General features: G+C 28.8%; 1 protein-coding gene across 1 annotated transcript; it reads left to right on the forward strand.

The window, feature by feature from the left end:
* The first annotated feature begins 399 nt into the window (after positions 1–399).
* LOC114738522 (phosphopantothenoylcysteine decarboxylase subunit VHS3-like) lies at positions 400–17,897 on the forward strand. Its single transcript, XM_028926593.1, has 3 exons — positions 400–531; positions 17,273–17,362; positions 17,490–17,897. The coding sequence occupies exons 1-3, from the start codon at positions 400–402 to the stop codon at positions 17,895–17,897; spliced, it is 630 nt and encodes a 209-aa protein (XP_028782426.1).
* Positions 17,898–19,761: the final 1,864 nt, after the last annotated feature.

Genomic DNA, 19,761 nt, shown 5'->3' on the forward strand with positions numbered 1-19,761 from the left:
ACAACACATTTTGAAAGTAATTCTTGATTTGGAATTTTGAAATTCAACAGTTTTTTTTTTGGATTTTTTCTTATTTAATTCTAAATAAGATTTTCTTATTTACAAAATTAACAATGCTAGAAATGAGAGGAAAAAAATAACAATTTTATGAAAAAAATATGATTTTAAGTTGAGACTACATGACGAGAAAGAAAAATATCTAACACTTGTTTAGTTAACTATCAAATACTTTATCAATAAATATAATACTAGTTAATTAGAAAATCATCAAATATTGTTAACGGTTTTTATTGTTTTAAAATAAATTTATCGTTATTTGACAGTTATCTCATTTAATCTTTATGCTTAAGGAAAGAAATTTGATAATTTTATTAAAAAAAGGTTTAAATGTTTTGAACTATGGGCAACACAAGAGAATTCTCCATTTGGCAGCTCATTGGCTGCCTTGAAAAAATGGGAAAACGCTTAAAGTGGAAAGATTTAAAATCTCATAACCCCAATATTATGATGGGGAAGGTTATTCCGATGACTGTATGTTTTTCTTTTTTTTTGATAGTGACTGTGTGTTTTATTTTACTTGATGAAATTCAAGCCGCAATACTAAACTACTATTTTGAGCCTTTAATATAAGACTCAATTGATGAATCTGGAAAAAAAATTAAAAGAGTTACTAAATTATTTTAAACTATTTATATTTATTATTTTTTCAAATTAATTTGTATCATTTATACATTGATATATAATCTAATAATATACATTAGTATTTTAGAAAAATATGTAACATATGCTATAATTAAGTAATTTAGCAATTTTCTTAATTTTTTTAAATTAATCAACTGAATTTTATATTGAGGATAAAAGACAATACTACCTCTAATCATTAGTATAAGAATTCATTTAATTTTTATTTTGGTCTTAAGTATAAAATACCAATTTATCTCGTCTCTCATATTTTTCTATTTTTTTAAAGTAGTCTTTCTAATAATAATTGTTTTAGCAAATATATTTGATTAGTAAGGATATTTTACAAAAAATAATACTTATTTATTATAAATAACTAACTTAACTAATTTTTTTTAATTTATTTAAATCAATCAATTAGTTCGAGATACTCCCTCCGTTCCTTATTATAAGAGACATTTGATGTTTATGGCATGTTCCCATATATAAGAGACACTTAAAAGTTGTCTCTATTTTTTTATATTGATTTCCTATTTTACCCCTATTTATTTTGTCTCCAACTCATACTCTCTCTCCCTCCTACTTCTCTTTCTTTTAATAATTTAATTGTTCTCTCTCTCCTTATTAATGGGAGCATTGTTGAAAAAACATTATACTTTTTACATATTAATTGTTCTCAACTAATTTTAACTATTTTTTTATCAACGTAATTTAATTATTTGTCTTTTATAATAAAAAACGAAGGGAGTGGTATTTACCAGTGCAGTTGGGATTGATTCATTCACGATGGGATTAAAGTGATTAACCCAATCGTACTAAGGAAATTTTTGGTGCGGCCGTGATCACTCACCTGGCAGTTAGGGACTGATCTAGTTATAGTGGGACCCCACAGTGCATGGAAGCACAATTGCGCACGTTGCAAGGTCGAATTGTGTTCACGCTTCACCGGGCATGAGCTTGACAGGTGTTTTCCCTTTGCATTAATATCAACCATTAAAAAACCTCAAAAAGAAGGTACTTTCTCCGGCCTTTGGTAACAAGAGAGCTACTCTGTATGCCTGATCTTAATATAAAAATTAAATAATTATTTTGAAATATATAAAAAATTAATTAAATTAGTTATTCATCACAAATGTATGTTGATTTTTCTGAACCATTTCTTTTAATTATGTGTATTAGATTATTAGAATTATCATTTTATAAGAACCTTTGCAATCAATAGAAATATTAAAAAATATATATAAAATAAAGTGGATTGATATATTATATTTTGAACCAAATTCAACTCCTAACTAGTTTTTATATTAAAAATCAAAGGTAACAAGAGTTATGTTGAGTGTTAGAATTGGTTTTAAATATAATATCTTATTTCATTTTTGTCTCTCATATATATATATATATATATATTATTTTTTAAACTAATTTTTCTAACTTATAAATTGACATATATATATACACACTTCTTTGTAACTATTTACAAGTTACTTTCAACATGTTTCACACAGATAAAAAAAACATTAAATTTCGTTGACTCTCGTTTAAAATTTAATAACTTTTCAACTTTATTTTTATTTAATATACATTATATTTTATTTAAACAAAGCCAATACAAAAATAAATAAAGGGTAAAATTGTGCATTCATATAAAAAATTTCTCTCAGTGCCTTATAAATATCAATAAAATTTTTTTTTATCTTTTTATCTTATAAATAGAACCTGAGGAGTATAACCTAATGTAACATATGGCTATTTTAGGGAAATTAGAGCATATATTTTTATGATTAATTAATTCATGGGACTTTTTTAATGAACTCAAATTAATTAAATACCTATTATATCAAAGATGGGCAGGGAGAAGCATGGCTAGTAATGATTGATGAATGATTACTAAATTGATTGTGTTTAGGTGTATATAATTCTCAGCACGTTGAAGGCTTGGGTGGGAATATAAATTATGAGAGGGATTTAGTTATTTTGGGGACCAGTTTGTCGAGAAATTTAATGTGTGCATGGACTCATATGAACTCCTGAGATTAACGTGGAAATTTCAAGGCCACTGACGAAAGATCACTTTCTTCCCCCTTCAATTAAAATGTGTCCACATCCATGTCCCCTCCACGTTTAGCTTGTTTGTGTGAAGTTGGAAACTCTTAAATTCTTAATACCAAAACTAAATAGTTACTGTTTATGGTCCTTAATATAATACTCAATTGACTAATTTAAAAAATTTTAAAAAATTATTAAATTACTTAATTATAACATATGTTACATAATCTCACTAAATTATTTATATGTATCATTAGATTAGATATCAATTTACAAGTAAGACAAATTGGTTTGGATAAAAATAATAAATATAAATACTTTAAAGTAATTTGGTGACTTCTTTAATTTTATTAAATTAGTTAATTTGATTTTATATTAAAAATATGAGGTAGTAATTCACAAATAAGTTGATTAAGTTAACTATTTATCAAAATTGTGTGTTGGTTTTTCTAAAACATCTTTTTTATTTTATTTGTGTAGGTGCTAAATCCATGATAAAAACCCTCATTAACAATATGTGTAATCAAAATATAGATAGTTTGAGAAAAATTATAAATTTGAGAGATAAATATTTAAGACCGGTGGGAATAATATAAAACTAATTAATTTCATTGACAGTAAGATTTGAATTTACATATTTTATGGGACGAGTCGCTTTTTTTTTGGGCAAATTTAGTAAACTAATGTTTTTATATTTGATAGGCGACACAAGCCTTAAAGCCTGTGTGTCATGAGCGCACATAGCAGTCCAAATCCTTGAGTTTAATCCTCCCAAATGTTACAAAAGTAACATTGTAATTCTTAATTAATTTTTATTCTATATTTGACATTAATTTTCATTCTATATTTGATGCGTTTGAATTTTATGTCAACAAAAATCAAATGCAAAACATTATCAATTGTTCATTAATATATTACAGCGTTCATATGATTTATAAAGTGTACAACTTAATTACTTGACTAAAATTAATAATTATTAATACCAAAATTATTATTAAAATTCATTCAAATATATAGTAAATTAACTGTTAGGAGTTGAATGAGAAAAATAAGACAAATAGCAAAATAATTATTCAAACTAGTTTATACCGGTTTTTGGTAGCTTGCACCGGTTTGACCGAGTTGGTATCGGTTCATTGCTTAAACCAAATTGGACTATTGATTAGTTCATCGGTTTTCTGGTTGAGCTAGCCAGTTTGGTCCATTTATTTTTTTCACTATTTATTACACACCTTATATAAATAGTACAAAAAAAGTGTCAACTACTACTTAATTTTTAATATAAAATCTAATTAATTAATTTAAATAAATTAAAAGGCTAAATCAATCATTTAATTATAACAAATGTGACATTATCTTTTTAAAATACTCATGTACAATATTAGATCGATTACACATCAGTTTATAAGTTAGGTAAATTAATTTGAGAAAATGTTATAAATATGAGAGATAAAATATATTAAAGTCTTATATTTAGAATCAAATATAATCTCCAATTAATTCTTATATTAATGACCGGAGATAGTAAGAAATTTGGAGAAATTAAAGGTGATTAGGTGAGACATGATAGTTATTGGCCAAAATTCAATTAAGAAATTAAAGATTGAGAAGAGTGAGACATATATAATGTTGATAAAAATGAAGAGTGCGTCAAATAAAATCCCACATGGGATGAGTAAGAGAAAGTCCAAGTATATATATAAACTCAAACTCCCATGAAAGATTAAATGGGCTTAGAGAAAGGTAGGCCTCGCATCTATAATAACGGGCTAACGGGAGGGAAATGCAATTGAAAACTGGCGAATTAGACTTGATAACATGTCTTTAATGTCATATGTAAATAACTTCCATAATCTCTAAAATTTTACAATAAACTTCCTTGTTCTTTCATATGGGGCTTTTGAGCCATAAAAATAGACATTTAGATGGTATATTCTTGTGTGCATTAATTTTAAAGTGTCAGGCTTTTACACAAACCAAGCTTGAGTTTAAAAAAAAAAAAAAACTATAACAAGCCACAAATTGATACCTCAAGCCTGACTTGTTATAAGATAGGCCTAACTTGTAAAGCAAGATAAAAAAAAAGGGTAAGTTGGACCATATATACATAACATAATCATGCAATCAAGGTTTTAAACGAGTACTCAATATTTAAAATTGATAAAATAAAATTGAATATAAAATAAGAAAAAATCATAAAAAAAGACTATTGAAATTGAAAAATTACAAAAAATTGTTGTCAAAACCTATATTATTATTACTAAAACCCATAGGAATGTTGTAATAGGTCCCTATTTGTAATTTTTTTTATTTCAACATTCCTTTTTTGTGATTTTTTCATAAAATAATCATCATCATGTAAAAAGATGTAAGAAAAATCACATTATAAGTTTTACATTGAGATTTTTTTCAAATTCAAAATTATTTTTTTATAATTATTCTTAATATTCAATGGCACATATTAGCTTGCAATAAATTTTTACTAAGAGAAGTTATTAAGCTAAGAATTAATTAATTAATTAAAAACATGTATTTTAATGAAAGAAGCATTTAATAGGAAAGAAAAAATCGATGTTGCCAAAAAAAAAGAAGATAAAATAGATGAGTATTTTTTATTTAAAAAAAAAGAATAATCAAAGCAAAGTGATTGAGAAGTGACAAATACATTATACATAATCTTAACCTGTTATTCTAACTCAACAACTTTTTTTAATGCTGGATGCATTAAAAAATATTTTAAAGTGCTGGACATATCTAAAAAAAATATTTTATAATATTAGATACATCAAAAAATATTTTAAAACACTAAACATACTTTTAAAAAAAATATTTCAGAATACTGAATAAAAAAAATTTCCACTAAATACATCTTAACACTTTTATTTTTTTTTTAATCATATTTGGATGAGATTGTTGTATTTGACTGATAGTATGATCAATGAATATTTGATTTGACTGAGTCCAAAATGTTTACAAAATCAATCAAACCAAATTGATGCCTGGGATTTTGGCCCCAGAAATTGAAAGCGGATTGAAAACCAACCCAATCCATGAACAAATAAAATTAAAAATTCATGGGGTAAGTTCCATTTTTAAGATAACATTTAATATCCTAAATTAATATTTAGTATATGCATTCTAAAATGCTCAATAGTACTTGATATTCTAAAATAATAAAAAAAATTATCATTATAATTTTGACTTGATTGTAACTCATTTCATAAATTTTAACTCGGTATAACTTATTTTACGGAGTTAAAGCTTAATAATTGAATTATATTAAATTAAAATTATAAGAAACGAAAGATTAATTTTTTAAAATAATTCTTGATGTAATCTTGTTCTTAAAATATTTTTTTAATGACAACAAGCACTCTAAATATTGAATGCTAATGAAAAACATTTTAAAATACGGAATGCACACAAAATTATTTTCAAATATTGAGTATCACTGAAAATATCAAAAATTAATTTAAAATGCTGAGTACTATTAAAAAAATATTTCATTTAAATATAACTTTAACCCAAAATAAAATTCAATGAATTCAATAGCCACCGCAACAAATTAATGAGAAAATTGCAATAAAATCATGAAAAAAATATTACTAAAAGGTCTTAATAATAAGTAAGAATCAGTCATTTTTTATTTTGGATCTCCTTATTATATATATTTCTTTTTTAGAATTTTATGGCAGTTCTTCCCAAATTAATTAAAACATGTATTAATAATATGGGAATACTAAAATAGCCCAAAATAGGAAGTCTCTTCTATCGTCGGCAAGGTTCACCGTCTCCAGTCTAGTTAGGCGTTAGAATCAAGTCTGCCATCTTCATCAGCGCAAGGGTCCAATTATGTGGTCACAAATCATTAGCCTCAATTAATATATTTAGTAATAATTATTAATTTTATATTTATCATTGATGATTTGGATTAAAATAATTTTATTGATGGTGTTGATAATGTTTGATAATAATACCTTGAAATAATTTTTCTATAAAATCTCAATATTTGAGTTTTTTTCCCCTCTCAGTGGACCAAAATTTCGTCCTTGAAAAAATATCCTAATGTAATTTCAAAATTTATTGTAATTTGATAATATTTTTGTCCACTACATAAAAGATATAGGATGAAAGGAAACAAAAAAAGAATAAAACAAGAAATTAAGTTTGCAGATAAAAATATTTTTTGCCTTATGATAAGCATTTTTGTATAGTTTAAAATAACCGTCACTTTATGGTTTTGATTCCATTTAGAAATTATTCTCGGATTCTGATGAAGCATTGACTCCTTTTGAAACTTTATAATTTGTCACTTATTAACTTTCAATTTCATAGTGGAGAAATAATATATAATAGATTGCTACAGAATTAATATACATGTTTTTTTAGTAAAATACAATTAAATTTTTTTCCAATTTGTATTATTTAATATTTTCTGGGTGATTATTATTTAATGATTTTATTAATTCATATTCATCACATAATTAACTGACAGTTTTGTCAAATGAAAAAACAATAAAAAGATAGTTACTGTTAAAAATGTTATATGTTAATTAAATTTTGTATAAACATATAATTTCTTATGAATTTTTCTTAAATACTAAACTGTCCTTTTCGAAGAATTTGAAAAACACACACACTGAAAAATTTTATGTTCTCCACTTGAATTTTCAGGCTAGTTATGAAGTCATTATGAGTTGACATCCATATAGCCATACATGCACCAGCCAGGACCAAGAACATGGCAATTCTGCTGACCAAATTTAGAAATTAATTTATAATCTGATGATGCATATAACTATTTTAAAAAGATTATATAATATATGTTATAATTAAGTAATTTTTTTAATTTTTTTTAGTTCCTTTAAATTAATTAATTGATTTTATATTAAGGACGAGAGGCAGTAGATGTGAGGTAAGGAAGCAATAATGAATTTTAAAGTTTTTTAGTAACAAAATTAGAGATATTTTGGATGCCAAATTTGAATTATGGTATTTGCTTCCTCTCCATGGAGTTTTCATTAATGTATTGTCAAATCCCAGCCAAGTCGCCCACCCCCATCAAGACGCTAACTACTTGGGTATAATAGGGGAGGACGTTGCACATCAAATACATGTGGTGAAGGACTTTGCATGGCAATTGCACATTATATAGCGACGGTGACTAGGTCTAGGTCTAATTAAAAAAAAAAAAAAACTAATCCCTTGTAACATAGTAAATCAAGATTTGAATTTATATTAAGGGAGATACTTATATTTAGTACTCGATAGTATCTGAAATAAATAAGACTGTCTACAATAAAAAAAAACCTATATGAAGCAAAAAAATACATATTATATTCCCAGTAAAAAATGATTTTTTAAGTTAAAATTACTCATACTTTAAAAAAATTCAATAATAAACTTATTTCAAAGGATTTAAATATAAAAAAGTTGCCTCAAGATCCAGAACTATAGCTTTTTATTGTGCAAAAAACTTTATTAATATTATTGTGCAAAAAGGTACTGTGTCAAACAAAAAAAAGAAGACCAAACACTTCAATTCAAGTCCCTTTAATCAGTAAAATTTTTAAACAAGAAATTTTCATCGATTTTTCCTTCGTTTTCTTTTTTGTCAACCATCGATTTTTCCATAAATTAACATGAGGTCTAGCTGCATCCCCATGTGGCTACACTATGATGCGACGCACAACAAGGTTTGGTCATTTAAAGTAGTAATTAATTTGAGGAGGTTGGAAAGGGGATGGTTGCCCCTTCCTTAGTGGTAAATGCATGTTCATCCTTTACTCCCTACCTCTCTCTCTCTCTCTCTCTATATATATATATATATCTGTGTGTGCGCGCATTATTTAATAGAAAAATCTAAAAAACAATAACTTTTGAATCTTAAAATTCTAAATCAATATTAGTTACTACACTAAAAAAGAAAATGACCACACTCGAAGAGCAAATGATAACACATTTTTGTAGTAATTCTTGATTTGAAATTTTGAAATTCAACAGTTTTTTTAGGGGATCTTTTCTTATTTAATTCTAAATAAGATTTTCTTATTTACAAAATTAACAACACTAGAAATGAGAGGGAAAAAATGACCATTTTATGAAAAAATATGATTTTAAGCTGAGACTACATGACGAGAAAGAAAAATATCTAACACTTGTTTAGTTAACCATCAAATAATTTATTAATAAATATAATATAGTTAATTAGAAAATCATCAAATATTGTTAACGGTTTTTATTGTTTTAAAATAAATTTATAGTTATTTGACAGTTATCTCATTTAATCTTTATGCTTAAGGAAAGAAATTTGATAATTTTATTAAAAAAAGGCTTAAATGTTTTGAACTATTGGCAACACAAGAGAATTCTCCATTTGGCAGCTCATTGACTGCCTTGAAAATAGGGGAAAACGCTTAAAGTGGAAAGATTTAAAATCTCATAACCCCAATATTATGATGGGGAAGGTTATTCCGATGACTGTATGTTTTTTTTTTTTGATAGTGACTGTGTATTTTATTTTACTTGATGAAATTCAAGCCGCAATACTGAACTACTATTTTGAACCTTTAATATAAAACTCAATTGATGAATCTGGAAAAAAAATTAAAAGAGTTACTAAATTATTTTAAACTATTTATATTTATTATTTTTTCAAATTAATTTGTATCATTTATAGATTGATATATAATCTAATACTACCTCCGGTCCTTAATATAAGACCATGTTTGACTTTTATTTTGGTCCTAAATATAAGACCCCAATCCACTTTGTCTCTCATATTTACTCAATTTTTTCCAAGATAATCCTTCGAATAATTATAGTTCTAGTTAATATACTTGATTAGTAAGGATATTTTAGGAAAGACAACACCTATTTAGGACAAATAACTAACTCAACTTACTTCCTTAATCTCCTTAAATTAGTCAACTGGCTCGTATAATTAGGACCGGAGGTAGTAATATACATAAGTATTTTAGAAAAATATGTAACATATGCTATAATTAAGTAATTTAGTAATTTTCTTAATTTCTCCAAATTAATCAACTGAATTTTATATTGAGGATAAAAGACAATACTACCTCCAATCATTAGTATAAGAACTCATTTAATTTTTATTTTGGTCTTAAGTATAAAATACCAATTTATCTTGTCTCTCATATTTTTCTATTTTTTTTAAAGTAGTCTTTCTAATAATAATTGTTTTAGCAAATATATTTGATCAGTAAGGATATTTTACAAAAGATAATACCTATTTATTATAAATAACTAACTTAACTAATTTTTTTAATTTATTTAAATCAATCAATTATTTCTTATATTAAAGATTTGAGATAGAACTTATCAGTGCAGTTAGGATTGATTCATTCATGATGGGATTAAAGTGATTAACCCAATCGTACTAGGAAAATTTTTGGTGCGACCGTGATCACTCACCAGGGCAGTTAGGGACTGGTCTAGTTATAGTGGGACCCCAGAGTACATGTAAGCACAATTGCGCATGTTGCAAAGTCGAATTGTGTTTGCGCTTCACCGGGCATGAGCTTGACAGGTATTTTCCCTTTGCATTAATATCAATCATTAAAAAAAACTCAAAAGAAGATACTTTCTCCGGCCTTTGGTAATAAGAGAGCTACTATCTATCCCTGATCTTAATATAAAAATTAAATAATTATTTTGAAATATATAAAAAAATTAGTTAAATTGGTTATTTATTACAAATATATGTTGATTTTTCTGAACAATTTTCTTTAATTATGTGTATTAGATGATTAGGATTATCATTTTATAAGAACCTTTGTAATCAATAGAGATATTTTAAAAAAAGGATAAAAAATAAAGTCGATTGATATATTATATTTTGAACCAAATTCAACTCCTAACTAGTTTTTATATTAAAAATCAGAGGTAACAAGAGTTACGTTGAGTGTTAGAATTGGTTTTAAATATAATATCTTATTTCATTTTTGTCTCTCATATATATATTTATTATTTTTAAACTAATTTTTCTAACTTATAAATTGACATATATATATATATATATATATATACTCCTCTGTAACTATTTACAAGTCACTTTCAACATGTTTCACACAGATTAAACTTCATTGATTCTCGTTTAAAATTCAATAACTTTTCAACTTTATTTCTATTTAATATACATTATACTTCATTTAAACAAAGTCAATACAAAAATAAATAAATGGTAAAATTGTGCATTCATATAAAAAAATTTCTCTCAGTGCCTTATAAATATGAATAAAAAATATCTTATCCTTTTGTTTTATAAATAGGACTAGAGAAGTATAACTTAATGTAACATATGACTATTTAGGGAAATTAGAGCATATATTTTTATGGTTAATTAATTCATGGGACTTTTTTAATAAACTCAAATTAATTAAATAGCTATTATATCAAAGATGGGCGGGGAGAAGCATGGCTAGTAATGATTGATGAATGATTACCAAATTGATTGTGTTTAGGTATATATAATTCTCAGCACGTTGAAGGCTTAGGTGGGAATATAAATAATAAGAGGGATTTAGTTGAGAAATTTAATGTGCGCATGGACTAATATGAACTCATGAGATTAATATGGAAATTTCAAGGCCACTAATGAAAGATCACTTTCTTCCTCCTTCAATTAAAATGTGTCCACATCCATGTCCCCTCCACGTTTAGCTTGTTTGCGTGAAGTTGGAAACTCTTCCATTTTTAATACCAAAACTAAATAATTACTATTTATAATCCTTAATATAATACTCAATTGACTAAGTTGAAAAAATTAAAAAAATTATTAAATTACTTAATCATAACATGTGTTATGATCTCCCTAAATTACTTATATGTATCATTAGATTAGATATCAATTTACAAGTGAGACAAATTAGTTTGGATAAAAACAATTAATATAAATACTTTAAAGTAATTTGGTAGCTTCTTTAATTTTACTAAATTAGTCCACCTGATATTATATTAAGAATATGAGGTAGTAATTCACAAATAAGTTGATTAAGTTAACTATTTATTAAAATTGTATGTTAGTTTTCCTAAAACATTTTTTTTATTTTATTTGTGAGGTGTTAAACCCATGATAAAAACCCTCATTAACAATATGTGTAATCAATATATAGATAGTTTGAGAAAAAATTATAAATTTGAGCGATAAATATTTAGGACCGGTGAGAATAATATAAAACTAATTAATTTCATTGACAGTAAGATTTAAAGTTACATATTTTCTCGGATGAGTCACTTTTTTTTTTGGGGCAAATTTTGTTAACTAATGTTTTTATATTTGATAGGCGACACATGCCTTAGAGGCTCTGCGCTCATGAGCGCACATAGCAGTCCAAATTCTTGAGTTTAATCCTCCGAAATGTTACAAAAGCAACATTATAATTCCTAATTAATTTTTATTCTATATTTGATGCGTTTGAATTTTATGTCAACAAAAATCAAATGCAAAACATTATCAATTTTTCATTAATATATTACAGTGTTCATATGATTTATAAAGTGTATAACTTAATTACTTGACGTTTTATATGACGTGCGGGAAAAACAAAAACCATGTCTGTAGTCTAACCCAATTAAAACATAATCCTATTAAATTGGAAATGACATATAATGAAAAGAAATAATGCGAAATGACCTTGTTGCGTTGGTCATATGGTAATTTGAGACATGACATCTATCTACTTTTGCTTCGTCCTTTTTTCGTCTTTTTTAGTACAGTGTCTTCAAACTGAAAATAATCATGTGAAACGTATTACTAGATAATAAATATAAACACTTTTTTTTTTTTTTAGTAAAAATTTGAATTTTAAAACGTTGCATAGAATTAGACTAAGGAAAAATGACATATAAAGAAACTTGAAAATCTTAAATGCCAAAATAAGAAGCTAAGCAAATGTAATGACAAATTGGGAAGTGTTGGCTGATGAGGGATTATACAAATGTTGCTCAATTACAAAAAAGCCCTCCTGTCAGAGTTTAAAAGCAAAGAGAAAGAGAGAGACACAAATTAGCCACTGGTGCTTCCTGGTTTCTAGCTTCCACTATCTGCATTGCTGCCCTAAAAATGCTGGCAAGTGGGAGAGTTGATGACCCTGAAATAGTGTGTACGTAAGAGAGCAGAGGAGTTTGAAGTGGAAGGCTGTTCTGTTTGAAGGGCAAACATCGTTTGTTGTGTCTGATTAGGTGGAAGGACGAAGGTTGGCTTCGATGATTCACCATTGCAATTAATAAGCATCAGCGGTATTTGACTGAGGTAAGTTTAGGGATTTAAGTTTCGTGTTGTGGTCGATGTTTCTAGGTGAGTGGGGGAAGTAATGATTAGGCAATATTTAGAAATGACACGATGAAGTTTGTGAATGGTTGGAATGGCGATTAAGGGTTTATTCTGAGTCTCTGTGGCATGCTATTTTTTTATAACGAAGTTGAGAACTATGACGTTAGGGAAAAATGGGTTTTAAAATGCGTAGGAAAATTGCATGATTAACTAGAAATATTATATAAACGAACTAGAAATGACAATAATATACCGGTAAATAACTATGAAGGAACTTGAAATGACCATATTCACAGTAATAACCTTACTGTCAGTCTGTAATGACCATATTGGTAACGACAGTGAAGGAATTGGAAATGATCATATTCATTGTAATGACCATATTCTCAATTTGTAATGACCATATTCGTAATGGCAATGAAGGAACTGAAAATGACCATATTCATTGTAATGATCATATTCGTAATGATAATAAAGAAACTGAAAATGAACTGAAATAATTAAAGATTTAGTATATGTATAACAAGTATTACTTAATGACCGTATATTGATGACTTTGTAGAATTATATGAGATGGTGTTGGAAGAAGGGGAAGGGTCCATAAGCAAAGAAGTACACAGTGGACTTGTGTTGTTTAGAAGGGACTATACGGCAAAACGAGGAGAGAAGTGTAGAAATACAAGAGAACAAAAAATTGAAGTGGGGAAGGCGTGGAAGCGTTGAGTCGAGAAGAGAGAGATAGGTATAATGAGAAGGCAAACAAAATGAAGCTAGAGAAAGGTGAGAAGAAGAAGTATGATGTTCCCTTGTACACCCAGTACTCATTGCCCAAATTTAAGTTATTGGTTGAGTATGTGAAGAAGAATAAGTGATTAAGGCAGAAAGTTGAGAGGATGGGATTTGGGAACATGCTTAATATGACTGTAAAGCAACTTCCATGTGATCTACTTGTATCATTATTGAGATCCTATGACCCACCAACACATTTTTTTACCATTAGGGGGTAAGGGGAGGCAATTAAAGCAAAAGATATTCATGAGTTTTTAGGTGTACCTCACAGTGGGGAGGAAGTCAAATTTGATGTTGGTAAGGATGACCCAACATATAAGAGGTTTAAAGACACATATTGGAAGGTTCCATTTACCCAGATACTGAAGAGGATACTATTTGGGACAGAAAATAACAATTTTGAATTCCTATTTATGCTTTATATAGTTGGAGTTTTTTTATGTCTTGGGTCAAGCACAACTGTTACATTCAAGTTTGTTGAAAGTGATGCATCGCACGATGGACGGGTTTGGAAAATATGATTGGTCAACATATATAATTAAGAACCTGTAGAAGGAAATGGGAGACTTTGTGAAGATGACAAAAAAGAAAGATTAAAAAGGAACTTGCAATGTTGGAGGGTGTCTTTATTTGTTGCTGGTAAGTCAATATTTTTATTAGTCACTATAATTTTTTTTATATTATTGTTGCATAAGTATGAGCTATATTTATTTGGTTTTGTAGCTATATTTTGTTGAGTGTTTCCCCTTGGAGAAAACTATTAAGCAGGGTTCAACAAGCCCCATTGAATTTTGAACCGAGGAGCAGATAAAGGAGAGGGTGGAGAAAGAAAGAGATAATTGTAATATCCTAATAAAAAAATTCAAAAAAAATTGAAAAATAATATAATATAATATAATAATATTTTAATATATTTATATATAAAAAAAGTCTAACTTTCCGCCGATAGTTGGGGGGGACGGTGGAGGTTAAGTTTGAAAATCCACCTCCCTCCAATAAATGTGCCGGGGGGGTGTTAAATACACCCCCAGCAATTCATTTTTCCCCCGGCAGGCACAAGAAAAAAGAGAGAAAGAGAGTTGGAGTGTGCAAGAGCGAAAGGAGCATACCAGTAAAGGAAATGACAAGCTTTGAAGATATTTTAGGTATATAAAATTACTTCTTTTTATTAAAACTTCTTTATAAATATTTCCTATATATTTTAAGCTTCCTATTTACATTATTACTATAGTTATTGGAGAAAATTTTGAAACTTATATATGATTTAAGTATTGAGTTTTGACAAAAGATGACTATAAAAATTTAGAAGTGAATGAGTTGTTAATTTTAATCAGTTTAGATTTGTCCATTTGCTGGTTTTTAGTATTTAAATTAGTTTTTCTAGTTGAAAAAATCTGTTATATATGATTTATATTATATTTTTACCGATTAAATTCAAGTTAAGTAATTTATTTGGGTTATTTGGCATATTATTAAGATTTTGATCAGTTTAGTTTTATTTATTGGGTGACTGGAGGTTTTAAAATAATTATTGTAGCTAAAAAGTTTATTATTTACGGAAATATATATATATATGATAGTTATACCATTAAAGTTTTGATTAGATTATTTATTTATAAATATTTGAAGTACTATTGAATTTTTGATAGTTTGATTTTGAGGTTTAAACTGAAAATGAGATATTTTAGAATTTAGAACATAGTAATTTTATATTTGGAAATTGTGGAAAATCCTTTTTATTAAGGTAAATAATTTGGAGGTGGTAAATAAATAATTTGGGTTGTTAGAAATTTTAAGTTATTTCTAAAATACTTAATAATTTTTGGGTTATGAGAGTTGCGGGAATTTAGAATAAAAATTCAATTAAATTAAAAATTTAAATAATATAGAGAAGTTTAATTAATTAATTGATTAGTTTATATTAATATGTGGTTATATTAATTGTGTAGATTAATTATTGGTTGAGCAAAGAATTGACCTTGTGGTAATCTTTAGTCTTGCTTTGGCGAGAGGTAATCACTTTCCACTTGTTATATGTGCTAATATGTTGTTTGTGAGTATTTTTCTATTTTTGAATAATATTTGTTATTTGGAATTCGAGTAGATATATTATATCTGTTGAGCTATGAAAATTTTCTTGTGGGATTTTTGGAATTGTGATTGAGAAGTTTGGAAAAGATATATGATTTATATCTTATGGATTATACTGAGAAAAGATTAAGACATTTTAATGATATTGTGAATGGTTGGTTGTTATTTGGATTTTGGATTGAGTGCTATCCTACCACGTGGTAAGGCCGCCATTGGTGCATATTGGTTGGCTTCTTCCTTCGTCCCTAGAGTCAGGGATAGACCTTTGTGGCTTTTTATTCGTCCCCCAAAGTGTGGGATAGGCCTATAATAAGGGATGGACCTTTGTGACTACTTAATCGTCCCCCAAAGTGTGGGATAGGCCTATAGGTCGGTTTGATCTCCTATAGTGAGGGGTAGACTTATGTGGCTTGTGTGTTAGCCCCTGTAATGAGGGTTTGGATGATTGAGATTATTTGAATATATATATTTGTATTTTCATTGATATATATATTGAGATTTAATAATTATCCCACTTGACACCTCACGAGCACATGTTAGTATGTATGATGAGTTGGAAAGTTGGTTAATGAGGCGTTTGTCTCACCCCGTGGTTTTTACTATCTTCAGGTGATAGTTCAGGTGGTGGCCTATTAGGGAAGGCTCCGGAGGCATAGTGTGCTGTTATAACTTGTATAGCCTCCCGGCTTTTGTTTTATGTGTTAACTTGTTATATATTGCCACATAGGGCCCATATACTCTAGTGATGTAAACTAATATTTTTAATTACTATTATCTGATATGGGAGGTCATTGGAAGGCCAGAGATATTTAAGACTTTGCGTATTACACTCATTTGATAGTGTTGCCTTTTGACTAATAGGCTCTATGACTTATATTAAAATGTTTTATCAGTTTGTGTGTCTAAAAGTGTAAGTTTGGTTTGGGCTAACGGTTGAATAATATTTCTGGACTTTGAAAGTCCAAGGCCCAAGTGAATGATTGATATGGCTCGTAATATAAGTTTATTTCCTTTAACCATGATAGCGATTTTAAAATTTTAAGGTTTCTTCTTTTCTATCATGGTTAGTCGTTCGAATAAATTGAAAATTTTGATCTAAATGGGTTTTAAAAGAACGGTTGTCACAATAATAGCATGGGAATATTGTATTGAACTCGTGGCAGTGAGGTTTACTCTGCAGGGGATGATGACAATTCAATTATGTAGTCTTTAGATCTGGTATGCGGGAATTTAGAAAATTTGGCCAAACTAAGCTTAAGCAAGGTTGATACTTGAGATAACAAAACTTGATTTGCAAATGACCAGTCAAGTATTAGGAATGATAACAGTGATCAATTTCTTTGATATCTTCATTTACTGTGTATGCAGGCATTGAAGGAGTTGAGGGCTCGTTTCATGAAGAAGCTTGAAGAAAGTCAGAGGATGTTAATGAAGGCTCTCAATGATGAGCTAATAAAAGTATAGATTGGATTGAACACCAAAGTGAAGGCAATGGGGGAATGAGAAGGCCACTGCTAAAGAAGGAGGTTAAACAGTTGGTGATGATGGTGGTAACGTTGCTGAAGAAACTGAGGACATTGACCAGGTGGTGGAGGAAATTGCAAGAGAGGTTGCAGTGGCAAGTGGAGATGAGGAACTTAATCAGAATGATACCAATAAAGGAGATGATGATCAAGATGAGGATGAAGAAGAACATGACCTTCATGATAGGGAAGGAGGTCATGATTACATGGTTGAGGAGGTGGAAGATGAGGGTGACCGTGATGGTCATGGAGGTAATGATGACGATGATGTGGACAGGGATGAGGAGGAACATGACCATGATGATAAGAAAGGAAGTCATGATTATGTGGTTAAAGAGGTGGAAGATGATGATAAGGAGGTTGAAGATTTAGATGATAAGGGTGAGGAAGATACACATGCAAAGACTGCAACCCCTACCAATCTTCCTTTGCTGTTGGATCGTGAATGGGAGAGCAGTGACAGTAGGTAGGAAGCAGAACCTGAAAAATCCACTGAACTGAGGAGGTCAACAAGGGTAAAGAGTTTCACAATTACATCTCTGTGGATAGAGTTCAAAGCAGCTTCGAGGACAAAGAAGCCAAAAGAGAAAAAGGGACATTTTTTTCACTTTAATATCCCGTAGACCCAAGAATAAGGAGGAGGGAAAGAAGTAAGTATATCCCTGGTTTGCCTGAGTTTTAAATGACACGGTGTGTACTGACAATGACAGCAATCGAATTGATAATGACAATAAACTATATGGGGATGACAAGTGATGATGTTTCCAACACCATACTTTCTGTCATTGACATTTAACAATGTTTGTAGAACTGTCATTAAAATGTTTGATGAAGATATAGATCGATAACAGCTGTTTTCTCTAGGTGGAGTGAACTGAGTAAATAATAGGGTATTTTTGAATGCTTTGTGTTTGCACCCATGCTTGTCTTTGGTGAGATTATTATGTAAGAATGATGTTTTTATTATGTAATATAGGTGCTTAATTTGATGTGCAAGGCAGTGATGAAGGACATGAAGGTAGAGTCGGGGCCAGGGAAGAGGCACATCTTTGATGTGGATTTCATGGTGAGGTTACTTAATTCCAAATCCAAATACCAATGACAAAAATGGAATTGGAAATGACTTGTTCTTTGTTAATGGATTAACAGTTTCATGTCATGCAGAACATGATGGCACATAACCCAACTTGAAAAGCCCAAAAATATAAAAAACTCTTTCTTCCTGAGTTTGTTGGCTATAACTTAGGTGAATGTGATTTCATAATTGGTCTTGCGTTTGTTAGCCAACACTGGCTTTGCGTTGCCATTTAGCCTAGCACATTGGATTTCTACTTATTAGACTCCATGAGTGACTATTTTGGGACTAAGGACATAAAGAAGAAGAAGAAGGTTGTCATCAAGGACCCGGTGGAAATGGCTATGGAGGATTGTGTAAGAAAAAAAGTCATTGTGTTTACCCTAGTTTTTATACTTGTAAAATCATTCATCTTTCTATGTTGGTACTGAAACTTGATGAACCATACCTGAATCTTTTTATAGAGGAATAGGTTCAATATTATCTTGAGCTTGGTCAAGCCAGGACTGGTTGGGAAAAAAGCCAATGTCTGGAATGATATTTGCAGAAGTTTCCTAGTAGAATAACCTATCAGTCTTGTCAATTTCAAATTTTGTTTAGTAAATGAACATGTTAGAGGCGTTAGCTAACTGTGTTGATATTGTTCTGTCCACAGGAGGGATTATAGGGTGCATTACATAATGTGACTAAGAAGATGGGAACCTGGTGTGACACTTAACTACACAAAGGAAGAAGTTACTGGCTTTCGTCATAACCCGATGTGGTGGTTGGTGAATCATGAAATGAAAGAAAAACGTGACGAAGCATTAGATCTTATTCGACAACCAAAACCAACCTAGAGCAGAAAGTCAAAGAAAAGGCATCTGTCCTAGGTGTCTCAATGTTAGGATGATAATTCACTTATTCTCTGCTAGATTGCTGTATGTAATGTGCATTGTAGCCTGACCTAATGTGTACTTTACCAAACCAATGAATATAATTTCAATTTATGATGGTGTAAGTGTTCCATTCTGATGCTTCACAGAGATTGGTATACCTAATAACATCAATGAATGTTGAGATACATGATGCCAATTTCTTTCCCAAGTGATGTTAATGAATCTGAGTTTAACCACACGAAAATAGATAATGACAACAGCCACATTGGATATGTGCTGTTGGTTTCTATTTCTTTTCAAGTTACTCAATTTTACTTCAATATGTCTTGTTTGTATCTATTTGAAAATCACAACAAGTAATCTAAATATAACAACAATGAT

Source organism: Neltuma alba, unplaced genomic scaffold, assembly GCF_004799145.2.
Source record: "Neltuma alba isolate B1F8T4 unplaced genomic scaffold, ASM479914v2 tig00013603_pilon, whole genome shotgun sequence".
NCBI lineage: Eukaryota > Viridiplantae > Streptophyta > Magnoliopsida > Fabales > Fabaceae > Neltuma > Neltuma alba.